The 15,728-nt window shown below is 35.0% G+C and overlaps 2 protein-coding genes across 6 annotated transcripts in view; one reads left to right on the top strand and one right to left on the bottom strand.

Annotated features, from left to right (window-relative positions):
- The first annotated feature begins 2,998 nt into the window (after window positions 1–2,998).
- On the top strand, window positions 2,999–14,288 carry LOC101747182 (zinc finger protein 677). Its single transcript, XM_038016297.2, has 11 exons — window positions 2,999–3,184; window positions 3,250–3,523; window positions 4,254–4,416; window positions 5,238–5,314; window positions 5,862–5,992; window positions 6,060–6,205; window positions 6,325–7,304; window positions 8,172–8,335; window positions 9,683–9,792; window positions 10,734–10,838; window positions 11,416–14,288. The coding sequence occupies exons 1-11, from the start codon at window positions 3,152–3,154 to the stop codon at window positions 11,444–11,446; spliced, it is 2,214 nt and encodes a 737-aa protein (XP_037872225.1). The 5' UTR covers window positions 2,999–3,151; the 3' UTR covers window positions 11,447–14,288.
- The window catches only part of LOC100126867 (FancJ-like protein), a 76,745-nt gene continuing 72,389 nt past the window's right edge, over window positions 11,373–15,728 (bottom strand). For 3 of the 5 annotated variants that reach the window (XM_062672830.1, XM_062672832.1, XM_062672831.1), the window contains one exon: window positions 13,968–14,431. In XM_062672830.1, coding sequence (XP_062528814.1) covers window positions 14,179–14,431 — 253 coding nt within the window. In that variant the 3' untranslated portion in view covers window positions 13,968–14,178. 5 annotated transcript variants of the gene reach the window in all.

Genomic DNA, 15,728 nt, shown 5'->3' with positions numbered 1-15,728 from the left:
CCCATGTCATGGTACGTATTTTACGATCACAAAAACGGCTTTTTTTTTTTCCTACCTAAGCTGAGAGCCTTGAGAGGCTATTTCAGCGTAACCCTAACTTTTGTAGGTGAGCTCACGGGGCTCAAACCTGATGACGTTGCTAACACGAACCCTAGCAAGAGCCGTGCTTCGCAGAATCTACCACCGGATCGGAAACGCGACCCACTGAGAAGATCCGGCGAGAAACTCAGTGGGCTGTGTCTGATAGTTAATTTACTCGTCGAGCCCTTCGTCGCAAGCGACGGGTTCGACGAGAACGGTGACCGGTGCTTGAAGTACCTAAAAGCACCGTTAGTGGATCGGGAGGATCCGAGATGACGTGTTTTGGGCGACGTCGACTGCTTTCCATTCTGTCCGCAGGATCGGGAATGTAGTTACCGGCGGCCACGATGAGAGGGTTCTGGTGTCGTGCCGCTTTATCGAAGTGGATCGGCTTTTAAACCCTTCTCAATAATTTAGCCCTAAAGTCGGAAGTCGGAAGCAAAGTGTATTATCTATGGTACAGTCCCCTAGCGGCAAACGTAGGGACGCTGTGTTGGAGTTTGAATATGAAAGTAATGGCAGGGACTTCGATCAACAATAGTAACTAGATTTCGGGTCGGTGCATAAAATCCGTCTCGTCAAATAACAGCGCACTTGAAATGTGAGCTCTTATTTTGTTTAGTTCACTTCGAACACAGCCAATGTCAACCCGTCTCACAATACCGCAGTGTGTATTCAAAAGTTGCAAAAATAAGGCCCGAAAAAGCAATTTCACGGCCGGAGTATCTTACTTTCGGTAAGTACATGAAGTATAAACTATATTGTAAGCTTTAAACTTATAAATAATATTAAATTTTGAACAAAATTACCGATTTTTAACCACCGCTACAAATGTTGGCCAAGGCTCGGCCAACACATGGACAAACTTTTGCTTAACAGAACAGTAAATGCATGGAGTAGATTTGTGTTGTAATAATTTTTTAAAATTTGTTAGCAGCACTTCAAAATTAGTTGGTTAAAATTGGTTAATGCTGCTTTTGTGTCTGTTTGTTGGACTCTCATTAGATACTTAGCTTTCCATTTTTATTTTAGCTTTCCTAGCAATCACGTGTGCAGAATGGATCTCGATTGTCGCCAGAGAAACAAGAGATGACTTTTATAAGCCAGCTAAGAACTCCGCTTATTGACACTGGACATCTTTGCCTTCCGTGCTCACGGCTACTGAAATGTGGCCGAAACATTGTAATAAAAATACCACGCTTGAAACCGTTTAAACGTTGTTTTATTATGTGCACTGGTCGCGAAAACTTAAAAATATATATTACACAAAAACGTAACGCTAATAAAATAATAAGTAATGTATAGATACTAACAAACATACATTTCCAAAACATAAAAAGTAAACAACTAAACTTTTACTTTAATTCATTAATAAATTATTTTAGTGTTAGGCGCGACTCCCTTACCTCCTGTAGTAAATAGAAATCGGCATTTCAAGAAGCAAAAATAAATAAAGCAAAACGATGTTAGTTCTCAGAGCAATTAAGGGAAAAGTTACTTTATTTGTTGCCCTTAAGATTGATTTAACATTAAAAGTTGTTTAAAATATGTCTTTTTATTGGTAAGTGACAGGAGTAATTTATTGCTTTGCTCGTTTTATGTGACGAATGATCGTAAGTATTAGATAATGTTTTGGAGATTTGTGACTTTATTACTAGGTGCCATAGTTGTTATTAGTTTGAAAGTAAAAGTGTTTCAAAACTTTTTTCTCCGTTTGTTAGTAAACGAATGTAGCTATATAAGTATATATTCACGCGGACAGTTTTTGCTTTAATTTTGTACGTATCCCTTTATCTAGTTACTATTGTTGATCGAAGGGCAGGGAGCACTTGACACATAAGGTTACAGATTTCGAATAATGGAATGCTTAGGTATTTAAATGTTTAAAACAGATAATTATCTTGAGTGATGATAATGACTTCTCATCTAGACACGGTCAAAGCAACATCTAAGAGTTTTACAAAAATAAATATTATAAGAGGAATTTTTAATTGCTCCTCTATTTAAAATTCAAGCAAACTAAATCTCCCAACTAATAATCCACTGCATATCAGATAAATGACTACGTAACAAATTAATTACTTGATTACCTAAACATATTTTATTAAAACACGTTTAAAATTAACCAAAATCAGATGACAGTTTTAGACTGATTAGGTAACAGTTTTATTTACAGAAATTTTGAAAAAGATACAGAATATAGATTCAGAGAAGAAAGATACAGAAAAGGTACAGGAAGTATGTTGCAGTGTACTATTAACAATACATGATTATAGAAAATATAAAAACATAATAAATAAATTTAAGCCGTTTACTTGTAATTTGAAATCAGTATAATATGATTTATATACCATTATTTAAACAATAAAGTCGTATTCAAAGTCTCAATTATATGCTAAAATGGCTCTACCACCATTTATATTGCTGCTGTTCCTCGACACAGCAGCTTGCCTGTGGTCGTGCCATAACTGATGTTTGTGAGCAGTGGTAAATAGTCACACCAAGAGAATATTTATTTTGTTTATTTATTAATTCTAACATACAATTTAGTCTTTTTCAGAAACGGTTTCAATACACTCTATTTTAAGATCTATATTATTTTATTTTTATTATTATCTTATTATTACTATTTTAATACTATTTTACTATTACTATTATATATTATTTAAATAACATGGAATATTTCTTAAGCAAAAAAAAAAAGGAACTAGAACATCGTTGGGCTAGCTTTTGGGGTTCTTTTAAAAATACCATCAAGTTTTAAGCATGTTTTCTATTGTAATCAGAGATTTTATTTCATTTCTCTTTCAAATTAAAAAAAATTGTCTTTAATGTGTATTCTCATAATAAAAGACGGCTTAGTGTATGGGTTATGCGCCCTTTGCTTGGCCAGGTTAACTATTTGGAACAATAAATCTATGAACGTCAGCTGAATGTCAATATTAGTTATGATTGTCAATCAATAACAATTTCATTAATGGAAATTGGGAGTAAATATGTATTTTCGATTATGCTATTTTAATTTACATAGATGTTAACATTTTTAAATGGAGGATTCATTCTATAAAAAATGGAAAACAATTTACCATTTTTCAGTTTACCAGTGCGTATTTTATGCAATGTAGTTCAAATACGGAAAGTACTTGTTTCACAACGATAATTTGATAGTTTGTAGATTCGCAGCCTTCGGAGTTAGATTATGGTAAATCAAAAGAAGAAGGCCTACTGGCTAATTTACACACGACTCTAGTATCTCAAGGTTCGTTGCTAAGCGAAGAAGATGTTTTGGCCCAGTTCCTATCTTTGGATGAACCATTGGAAGAGCCAGATCTGAATGGTCCTGCAACGTTATGCTGTGAAATATGTAAACGAAAATTCGACAATGCCAAAAAGTATTATGGACATTTGCGAGTACATTCCAAAAGCAATACTTGGTTGTGTGGTATGTAGTAATAGTATTTATTGAGTTTAATAAACTGTAATACTCTTGAAAGCTATTGATAGTTGTAGAATTATAGGTAGCGACTAAGCTGTGCCTATAAAATTGCTGACATTCATGAGTGATGGTAACCGCTCACTATCAGATTGGCCATATGCCCATATTGGGAATAAAAAAAATAATACAACCCATTGACAGGCTTTATTAAAGGGTGTACATAATACATTCAATGGACATTGAGAGTTATTGGATATTCAACCAACAAGGCCATCAAGAAAACAAGAAAACGTCTCAATAAATTAATAATAAATAAGAGATTAAACCATAAAACTAGTTTAATTATGTGTAAAACTACTTACCTTTATTTTGTTTACATTTTTCATTATAGATACCACAATTTTCGTTTATTTTAATAATAATGAAGTTGTTCATTATGCCGTGTTCCATCCTTAAATAGGAATCAATTATTCTAATTTTCAAAATACAAAAAATGTATATCTTTTTAGTAAATGCAATCTTAAGCAAATCGAATGTTGAATGTCTTCTCTCCCTAATCTTATCTGGCATTTAGTTTAAAATGTGAGTAAAATCTTAACATATAGAGGTTTTATAAAAATCACGAGCCTTGTGAGGTTGGTATCCTCACATATAGTATAGATAATTTCAGCAAGTTCCAGTATTTTAAAATTAAATATTTCTCGTAACATTAGGGATATCTATTGAAAATTTTCAGAGCAATGTCCTAATGCGAAATTTACGACAAAGCAACAGTTGATGAGACACAGTCTCATTCATAAGCCACTGGAGAGGGTATGGAGATGTCCTCAATGTCCACTGGCATTCGAAGCACTGTGGAGACTACAACAACATCTTTTTGCAAAGCATCTGGATTATAAGTTAGTTTTTATAATATATATTAGTATATAAACATAAAGAATACTAATAACAAAAGTATATGTTATATACCATGTGTATCCTGAAAAAATAGGAAGGAGGTAACCAAAGAAGAGTAAAAAGCTAATCTTAGAATTATTTTCTGCCCATGTGTCTGTGTGTTCCACAACTTTGGAACTACTGAACGAATATTTTCCGTTTTCACATGGTGTCAAATTAATTTTGATAAGAACAAAAATGTTATTTTCTTCGATTGTTACAAAATTTATTGTCATTTATTTGAATATATAATCATATATTTGAAATTTACTTTGATATATATAGTTAGATATTAGAAGTTACATAGCTAATAATAACATTGAAATGAAAGTGACTGATTATCTGTTAAGTTTTCACACATATACCATGACTGAATTTTGATGATATTCAGTAATTTAGTAATGAACATGATTTGGACCAAGGGGAGGAATATAGGTTACATTTAATATCACTTCTAATACTACAGGGCGCAGAACACGCTATAACGTGGAATTCACTAAAAATAAGATCCAGGTGGAAATCTATTAAATAAATGAAATTATTTCAATGTTGTGATAAAATAATTAGATATTTAAAAATATATATTTATACTTTTTCACAATTTTACCAAATGTAATAAAATAAATTTCGAAATAACGATTACACCACATATTGTGTTCCGGTGGAATTATAATGAATGTAATATGCTGTGGGCACATTTGACCGAATAATGAAGAATGTACAATGTTGTTGAAATGATGATATCTAAATGTCTGGATTATATGGAAATAAAATTTGATTTCAGACCGCACAAGTGTGATCAATGTACAAAGACATTTGACAAAAAATCAGATCTTAAGAAGCATATTAGTGTGCATACAGGTAAGGTTTTACACTCTTTTTTTAGACGTGCAGGGTTTAAGATAACATATTATTATATAATATGACCTATACCCATTTGAACTATTTGTGCTGACATCTGACATTAAAGAAGAAGCAAATCAGATATATCGTCTTCTCACATTAAAACTGTATAATCTCAAATTTACTCATTTTACAGGAGAGTGTTTTAGAGGTTTATCATGTGATATTTTTAATATTAATCATCTTTGCAACAATTATTTTTTATTTTTTACCAGTTACATTATGTCTTTTAAAGTAAGATAAAAGTATGTATTAATTTTGTTAATAGTAGTCAAAACATAGGAAAACTAAAAAAAAAAAACTAAAACTAAGCTACGCTCTTTTGACAGTATCTATGAGAAAAATATTGATGATACGAAATGATTCCGCATATTAACTCAATTTCGAATATTTTTGGAAATTGTACACTTTTAATGCGAAAAGACGATATGTACATAAAAAGTTAGTAGATAACTCAATAATGACTTATCCATAATTTATTTATTGACATTAAAGATCTTTTCAGGGGAAAAGAAACATGAGTGTCCCGTTTGCAAGGCCAAGTTTAATGATAAGTCCAATTTCAACAGACATACTCTTCTGCACACAAATACACAACCATTTTGCTGCCCTGGCTGCGGTAGTAGGTTCAGACAGGTGAATTTAAAAAAAAATGTTTATGTTTCGCTTAGTGTGCCAGTAATAAAAAAGTTTTTGCTTCTAGTTGGCATCAATGAAACGTCATTATCAAAATTGTAAAAAATGCAAGGGGTTGAATGAACTCGGTGATAAAACTGTCAGAAAGAACTACTGCAGGATCTGTGGAATGTCATTCCAATACAGAAGTGCTTTGTTAGAGCATTGTGTTCGGTAACTATATAACAATTATAGTTTAATACGTATATCACATATCTATATGCCTTTTTAACACAGACTTTGTTTTTCAATAAAAGCAAAATAAAAAGATTTTTTTCTGTAATGTATTACAGCGAACACCCAGATGGAAAGAAGTCAAAAAAGAACATAGATGGCTTAAAGTTAAAAAAAGAGCCCGGGAAATTTAATAAAGAAAACGAGAAAGACGTTTCCAATATGGTACACCCGAAGCCGGCCAGTAGACCAGAGGATAATATCATGGACGATATACTCTCAGCAGAAGATGACTACGTCACACTCACAACGCCCGATGAAATCATCAATATCTTCAATCCGCCGACGGACGTGAACAATACAGACGACATGACCCAACTAGAAGAAATAGACGACGAACTGCTGTACAATAACATCGACTTTGATAATTTTAAAGCCGGCCACATGTTTAATTTGAACACGAACGACATGGACTACAATGTCGACACTATGCCTAATGGCGAGATATTATTCGATTTCGTCGACGGTAAAAGTATCGATAATTTGCCTGAAGAGTTATTAAAAGCTGCCGAAGAGTTACCGGATAAACCTGAAGAAATGTTCGGGGCCAATGAGAACGAATGTTCGATTATATTCGAGAGTGATGTAGATCTCGAAGCCAGTAAGACTCTAGCGGCCAATCTAAATCAACTCATAGGAGAGAACAACGTTCAGTACATATCCACTGAAGACGACGACACCTTCGTCATAAGCTTGAGCAGCGAAATCAACGCCGAATTGACTGAAATGCTGAACAACATTGGTGTGGGAATGAACAGCGAAACTGTTAACTCGAAAGCTGACGAAACTGCGGAAGCGGTCAGCAACATACCCGCTATGGAGTCCATGGTCAGCGAACCGATAGTGGTGGAAATCAAACAGAAGCCGACGACCGTCACCGGTCAGTCGCTCTCATTGACACAGAATAAAATGCCCAATTCAGAAACGAAACACGGTGAATTGAAAATAAAAGGTATTAAAGGGAGGAAACTGTTTATATTCGCCTGCAGAATTTGTAATAAAGTGTTTAACAAAAAGGACAATTATACATCGCACATGGGTGAGTATGTTTTAGATTTTTTTTCAAATACATAATAGTGGCATCTCGTTTAAGACGTTGCTGGATTGAGAGCCGCAAAAATCGTGTAATGAAAAGACTTGTAAATGCCAATTTTTTTTATAGCAATAGTGTCATTTTATTTTTATAATTGGAACTGTATTCGGAATCTTCTGCTTAGCGAAGATCATTCTAGAAGTCTCGAAAAATAAATTGTTCTGTTGCGTAATGTATGTTACGAACTTTATATTGACTTTTAAATTATTTGTTATTCATAATTTTCACATTTGATTTCGATCGAAATTGATAGTGGTCAGTACGGTTTCGTTCCGAGGCGACAAAAGATATTAGAGTTGTGCATATTTATCAATAAAATCATAGAAGAAACAAAAAAAAACTTTAATAAATTCAAGGAATAGTTTGCAAAATTAAAATGACATTTGTACGAGAAACTTTTTATTACTTCCCGAAAGCTATGACGTCATTCGTCAAACGAGTCCTAGGCTCGTAGCTGTGTTGTTTTTGAAAGAATGTTCTTGCCTGCTTTTGCCAGAACTATAATATTGTTTTTTCACGTCATTACGGATCCTCCCGATCCATTAACGGTGCTTTTAGGCACCTCAAGTACCGTCACCGAATTAACCCATAGACAGCCCACTGAGTTTCTCGCCGGTTCTTCTCAGTGGGTCGCGTTTCCGATCCGGTGGTAGATTTTGCAAAGCACTGCTCTTGTTACGGCTAATGTAAGCGACGTTGTCAGGTTAGAGCTCCGACAGCTCACCTACTCGTTAGGTTACGCTGGCATAGCTTCTCAAGGTAGTAAGGTAAGGTAAGGAAGATAAGTAAAAATCAGTATCTATGTATCCGCAGCCATCCACGAGCCGGAGCTGTGTCGGCACGTGTGCGCGGTGTGTGGCCAAAGGTTCGGGTACCGCTCCACGCTAAACAAGCACATGCGCGCCGCACACGAGCCGCGCACGCACACCGCGCACCGCTGCCACTACTGCGACCGGACCTACACCGCCGCCTGGATGGTTAGCTTCCAACTGTTCTAACACCGATTATGACTTGTTTTTTTTTATTGCTTAACTAGCGACCCGCCCTCGCTTCGCTTCAGAAACTGCAATTTATTATTGATTTCTCCACTATTTAATGGATGTTATTATACATATAAACCTTCCTCTTCAATCACTCTATCTATTAAAAAAACCGCATCAAAATTCGTTGCGTAGTTTTAAAGATTTAAGCATACATAGGGCTATAGGGACAGACCGGGACGTCTTATCCCTTAGGCCACGACGACTTCAAAACTTAGGTTCACCAGGACAACCAACCAACTGTTCTAACATCAACGATCCATACTAGTGTAGACCAGTGAGCTTAGTGCGAGTTTTTTAACGTTCTCGATAGCGTAAAACTTAACTCGAAGTTGTGTGGAGTTGGAACCTACAGTCGTTTGCCTACGTTTGCCGCTAGGGGCGCTGTTCCAACTGTAAACAAATTTGAGTTAACTTTTACGCTATCGAGAACGTTAAAAAACTCGCACTAAGCACACTGTGCAGATGATCCCGGATCGATTTCCGCTCGAAGTTCCTATCGTTTACCAGTGCAGTGGGAACTTTGCTAATGCCCTTCTTGAAGAATTCAGGTGTACAGAACCCAAAAAAATATTTAAAAGACTTTGGACTGTTTTGTAATTATTCCTTCATGTTTCAAAATAATATAAAACCGTAGAATCGTAGGTGTGTTTGTTTAATAAAAATAGGAAGAGGGTAATTAAACAATAGTAATAGATTATTAGAATTATTTTCTGTCTGTCTGTCTGTTTGTTTGTTCCACAACTCCGGCGCTACTGAACGTTTTTTTTATTGTTTTGGACATGTTGACTGTTTAATTTCGAACAAAAAATTTCAATCGAAATCCTTAAAAAGTTATCATTTTTTAAAGATATTTAGAATTTACTTTGATACTTGTCTATGTTAAAAGTTCCATAATAAATAAAATTTTCTTAAACATAGGGAATAAATTTATCTTAATAAAGTAAATTCAACTGTAAAGTTTCATTTCACATTTTAAACTATAGAAATGTTTCTTTGTACCAAGAAGAACAGCTAACATTTGTAACTTTTCAGTGTGCAATATTTCTAGGAAATTTCGTTCAGAAACTTTGGTTAGTTTAATGCGTTTCGGTTCGAAGGGTGGGGTAGCCGTTATAACTATACTGAGACCTTAGAACTTATGTCTCGAGTTGGGTGGCGCATTTACATTGTAGATGTCTATGGGCTCCAGTAACCATTTAACACCAGGTGGGCTGTGAGCTCGTCCACCCATCTAAGCCATAAAAAAAATAGTAAATAAAATATTCGATATTAATGTTACAGTTAAAAGACCACATAAAATCTAAACACCAGGGTGTGATGCCCCACGCCTGCGACGTTAAGGGGTGCGGCAAGAAATTCTATAAAAAGAGCGATTTGGTTGTTCATAAAAGGTAAATTTAGTATATTGTTTATATTATATTTTTTTTTGAAATTTCATTTTCTCATTTTTTTTTCTACCCAAACAATCATTCTAATTTCACGACGAAAACAGCAGTTATTCCAGTGCAATACAGATTTCACCCGCTGAAGTCCACAGATATCACAATTATTAGAAAGCACAAACTGACTCCACAGACATCATCACAAATCAGACAGCGCAAACCGCACAGCACAGATAAATTATGGAGGGTAGAAAAAAAAGGAGCACCATCTCGGTATATAAAAATGTGTCCGCTGACAGGGAGACAATGAAGGTGGCGCCACAGTAGCAAGTGGAAAGATTTTAAAAACAGCACCATAAACTACCACACTTCACTCTGTTTAAAACTGCTTTAATATATTCATATTATTTCCGCTTTCTACACTAGCGCTATCTCGATGAGTCTTCCAACAATAGCTTGCTGTTTACAGACGGACACTTTTTCAACTTGTCTCCTATATAAGGTGGTGCTCCCTCTACGAAACATATAAAAATGTTACGCGCTGAGGGTTCGGGATAAATAAAATGTTCCACCAAAGTACAACTAAAAACTGTATTCAACACTTAAACACGTCACAAACACTTTAAAACTCTCAGTTTGCTTGTTCCGCTTCGCTTCAGGTGATCCGTTCGCTGTTTCGCTTCGAGTAGTTCCGATTACCGACTGACTGCGTGCCATCTCGGCAACGCTTTTATAGCCGATACCACATCCCTAGAATTATAGAGAATATTCCACACATCTCTAGTAATGTTTCCGCTATCTGACAATAGATGGCGTTGTACTTCTCGAGCGTTCTAGCTAGACCCTTCAATATTCGTTCGACTATTCGGCGATAGATGGCGTTACTCTTACCGGCGTAACAAAAGAAATGCTCACGATACCTAATTTTATCCTTCATGTTTATTGTCCAGGTACCACACCGGCGAGAGACCGTTCTCTTGTGGCATCTGCATGCGTTCGTTTCCCATAGTGTCGCATCTCAAACGTCACATTCGTTCTGTAGACTGTACAAAATCGTAAGTATTTATTTATAATACGCTTAATATATGTATATAAAAATTTAATAAAAAAAATTTGATGGTAGGAACTTTTGTGAGTCCGCACGGGTAGGTACCACCGCACTGCCTATTTCTGCCGTGAAGCAGTAATGCGTTTTGGTTTGAAGGGTGAGGCAGTCGTTGTAATTATACTGAGATCTTGGAACTCACATCTCAAGGTGGGTGGCGCATTTACACTGTAGATGTTTATGGGCTCCAGTAACCACTTAACACCAGGTGGACTGCGAGCTCGTCCACCCATTTATGCAAAAAAAAAAGACAGTACGCGACGATTGGAGACTAGACTTCAGTTGGATGTGCAAAACTTATGTTTTTATGATAACTAGGTATTTAAAGAATTGTGAAGGAAGATGTAGGATTTTCAATTGTCTTTGTAGGCAGCCGAGCATATGGCCCACCTGATTGTAAGTGGTCACCGTCACTCATAGACGTCCTCAATGCCGGGAGCACAGTCAAGCCGCTGCCTATTGTATAAAAAAAAAAGAACAACAATTTTCGGCTAAACATTTTTATTTATTTAAAATTTTTGTTACAGCTTAGAGAGAAAAGCGGAAATTCATCCTTAGAGATCAACAACTAGCCACCTCAAAACATTATTTATTGTAGGTATTGAATCAATTTACAAAAGGTACTCGCCTAATTAGTATTGATCTTCAAATTTGATCTAGTATTATAGTTAAAACAAAAAACATACATTGTCATTACATTTTATTAGAATAATTGGTCATAATTTGATTAAAATAATAAAAATGAATAAAATAAGCAAAAAAATATATATTATTCTTTGCTCATGTTCTCCATAAATCTTGTGAGGCTGTTTTGTCTATGCATTAATTCATCGAAAGTAAAATGGTTGTTTCCGAGCTGAAATAAAAAAAAAGTAAAATTGATTGTCTGTAATGTCGCTTTACGGACGATAGCTTTACGTCATAACGTTAGTATTGGAACTATTGTAACTACTAGCTCTGACGTCACGCGAGAAGAGATAAATGTGTCACAAGCCAACGCTTGGGCCGATCTTGTATCTCTATCGTTTGTTCTGTGCTCTCACTTGCACGCTCAGGTTCAGGCGGAACGTGACACTTTTTCTTGCGTGCAGCCGGTATTCATTGATTTATATTACCGTTATCACGTGAAAAACAATTAGATGAATTATTAATATAATCTGTAACAAACTAGTGTTCGTTAAGAATGGCATGACATTATTGTTTGATATGGAAATGTAGTTGTATGTGTAGCTAAACATTTTCGAAGTCATTTTTTTAATATCAACTTGTCAATGACGTGGCAATGATAAATGAGATTTGGCTAAAAACTCCACAAACGAGAGGGCCGGTCTTTATTTGGAATAAATTAATCTTTTCGCGGCGAATTGAACTTAATATGTGGGTTGACTACAATTAGGAACGTTTGTTTAGAAAATTATGTATAATAAATAAAATTATGAAATATATTCTAAACCCTTTTATCGTAGTAGTAGTATTATAGAAAAATAATGAACTTCGTTCCAAAAGCAACATTTACAAAAAAAATACATTTAAAAAAATGCAGCCAAAGAACCAACATCAGATTTGCGAGAAACAAATTTTTCGGTTCGAACATCTGTGATGTCCGTGGTCAGATAAACTACGAATAATCGGGGTATGTATTTTATCTGACTATTTACGCTTATAAAAACTAAGAAGTTCCCCTGCTTCTGTTGGCTCTAATTTAGAAAAAAAAAGTCCTTTAATCTGTGTTTACCTCGAGCGTGTATCAACTCGGAAAGCGTAATGTTGTGTTATTTAAAAATTATCATGATTTTTCTTCGTATGATCTTAAGTAATCTTAATAAATATAAATGTTGAAAATTTACTTTGTTTCATGATTAAAGATTGATTTTGTATTCTAAACTACAATTATTCTATGAAAGAGAGAACAGTTACTAGCTATTATTATAACTGATTATAATAATATGGCTATTATGTAAGTACTTAATGGAATCATGTCAAACTTTTATTTTTATATTCTTAATGGATAATATAATCGAAGAACAATTTCATTTCACGTGTCTATAAATTGCGTGTTTTTTATATAAATTTTTGTATATTATTCTTATCGGTTTGTATACAATCATGTTATTAAGTCGCAAATACAATTGACAAAAGTACGGGTTTGCTTCAAAGTTTGAACTGTTAACTTAAATAATACAAAGTTGTTTTATTTTTAAGTTTGACAATGTGTTTTTTTTTCTCCATAATTTAGTTAATTTTATTTGAAATATTGTAAGTAGTAGAATTCGCAGTTTGTTATCATGATGTTTGATTTTAGCTGAAGTATTTGAATTAATTTATTATATTAATTAAATTCATGATGAAGCTATGCATGAAAATTTAGACTTGACAAAAAAAGTTTAAATATGCAAATAAATAAGCAAAAACGTTTCAATCTGAAGCCACCTCATAAAATTCACAGCAGTATGTAGTGTTAATTAAATTTATATCACGTCTTATGAAATGGCAAACAAATAATTTCACTATCTTCATTATGTTAGTGTCTGAATTTTTGTATAATCCATTTAAATTAAATATGGAATTTTTCATACAATGATTTTGATTATTTACTACATAGTATTTTTTTTTTAAATAATCATAGCTAATTATTATAAAAGTGAACATGCTTAAAGTTCTATTGTAGTGATGTTATATTAACTTAATTAACGTAATCATTATTTATTCTAGAAATACCTGAAGCTCTTAGATTTTAATTTATACGGGGTGTAAAAAGATCATCATCTAAGCCGAAATGAGAATAAGCTAACGGCACGTAATAAAGACAACTAAGCACAAATACTTTTCTTGTATGAAGTCTCCAATGTAAGAGAATATTTCGTGTAGATATCTAGAGGGCATCCCTAACGATTCCTTCAAAACCACAGATATTATACGTTAGCTAATTTTTATTTGTGTTCCATTGTAATAAATAAATAAAAATGGTGTGCGTGCAACTTGGTGGACGTGAATGAAGTGAAACTTCTTTTGCGTTATGTAGTGTTGTGGTTTTCTTCATTTTTCATCCTTAAATCAAATTTATCTTTTAATAGGAAAAGCTGTGTATAAGAGAAACGACCTAGCTCGCTGTCTCCTTCTCTCCACGGTCGAGTGGGTCGCGTGACGTTCTGTCTATTTTCTCACTCTCGCTCTTCCTAAATTGTATCTTTTCTCTCTAACCGTAACGAATCTGTCGCGAATTAAATTTTACTCTCAACGCGCTTAAAGAAGTTTCACTACAAAAAGCCGTTTTTTTTTCTTCGAAACTTTTATTTGCATTCGGCAAAGGATCTAATGCACCCCGTATAAAACTGTTTCAATGTTTGTATTGTGAGAAATTTCTGTGCCACGTTAATATAATTTATTCGTAACATATAAAGTTTTGTTTTACTTACGAAGTCTCGCACCCATTTAGATAGATATTCAAGATTCCTTTGTTCTGCGATTCTCTCGTCGATCATCAGAACGGCGCCCCAGTCGTTGAGGTGCCTCACGCAACGTCCTATGGCTTGGTTCATGGCTCTGAAACAACCAATACGCCAATATACAATTATTAAGTAAAAATATTTAAATTTATACTTTTTATTTATTTATTTTTATTGTCCTTGTAGGCAGACGAGTATACGGCCCACCTGATGGTGAGTGGTCACCGTCGCCCATGGACTTCAGCAATGCCAGGGGCAGAGCCAAGCCGCTGCCTACAAGATATAGATATTTGGAGCCCATAGACATCTACAACGTAAATGCGTCACCCACCTTGAGATATGAGTTCTAAGGTCTCAGTATAGTTACAACGGCTGCCCCACCCTTCAAACCGAAACGCATTACTGCTTCACGGCAGAAATAGGCAAGTACCCTACCAGTGCGGACTCACAAGAGGTCCTACCACCATATATGTACGTTTAAATGTATACATATCGAAGAGTGAAACGTTATTTGATTTAAGCGCCATTTTCGCAACTTTACAGGAGAGTCATTTATAGTTTAAAATTTGGAAAAAATATAACAAAAAAATTCTTCAAATATTTGAATGGAATAAACTTAATTGAAGTTGAATTAAAACATCGTACTGTTGACGCTAATAACAAATAAAACGCGCCTTTATTTACAAAGATAAAATATATCGCATAATAGGCGAAATGTCTTTCAACCCTCGATACATAGTGTATGCGCGCGAGTTCATGTCCATCGGAGCCAGAGGCGACGCGCGGGGGACAGCTCGCCCCCCCTTCGCCCGCCTCCCTGCATTTGTCTGACGTCGAGTGTCGTCCGTGACACGTTGTGACGCGCGCTTATCGATATAGAAAATTTACGCTAACGCTATTATGCTATTTAACCATGACTACTCCGCTTCCAACAAGTTCAGATAGAAAAAAACCTACTGAAAAAAGATACATACTGATTCCGACTCTGATCTGTCGGTTGTCTTTTCATTTGATAGTGATTGAATTGGAATTTAAAAAAATATTTTTCTCTATTAGAAATAAACAAGTAATTACTTATCACATTCATTTTATTTCATAAATTGCAAAATTACCTTAAGTTACATTACAGCTATTGACTAAATCGGTAGCTATTTTTTTTTGGAGTTTACTCCTTTAGAATCGATTTACATATATAGGCCCGGGGTATGAAAATTATGGGGACCAAAATCGTACTAGCATGTCACACGAAATGCGTTATGCGCCTGATTGGCTCCTGATTGCGTGATGCGTGCGCGCGCCAATCAGGAGCCAACGCGCGGCCGCGTTATCGCAGGTGACGCCGGGCTGCTGCGCCGGCAGTCCGCCACAAAGCCTCGTACTGATCGCGCGTTTCT

Source organism: Bombyx mori, chromosome 16 (genome assembly GCF_030269925.1).
Source record: "Bombyx mori chromosome 16, ASM3026992v2".
Classification (NCBI taxonomy): domain Eukaryota; kingdom Metazoa; phylum Arthropoda; class Insecta; order Lepidoptera; family Bombycidae; genus Bombyx; species Bombyx mori.
Note: the sequence above shows the minus strand (reverse complement) of the source record. Positions and strands in the feature narration are given on the sequence as shown.

What these genes read in the sequence shown, in the direction of transcription:
- LOC101747182 (XM_038016297.2), top strand. Translation starts at nt 3,152, where the DNA reads ATGGAAAACAATTTACCATTTTTCAGTTTACCA. An exon ending in GCGGTAGTAGGTTCAGACAG is followed by an intron (nt 5,993 to 6,059) that starts GTGAATTTAAAA and finishes TTTTGCTTCTAG; the next exon opens with TTGGCATCAATGAAACGTCA. An exon ending in TCTGTAGACTGTACAAAATC is followed by an intron (nt 10,839 to 11,415) that starts GTAAGTATTTAT and finishes TTTTTGTTACAG; the next exon opens with CTTAGAGAGAAAAGCGGAAA.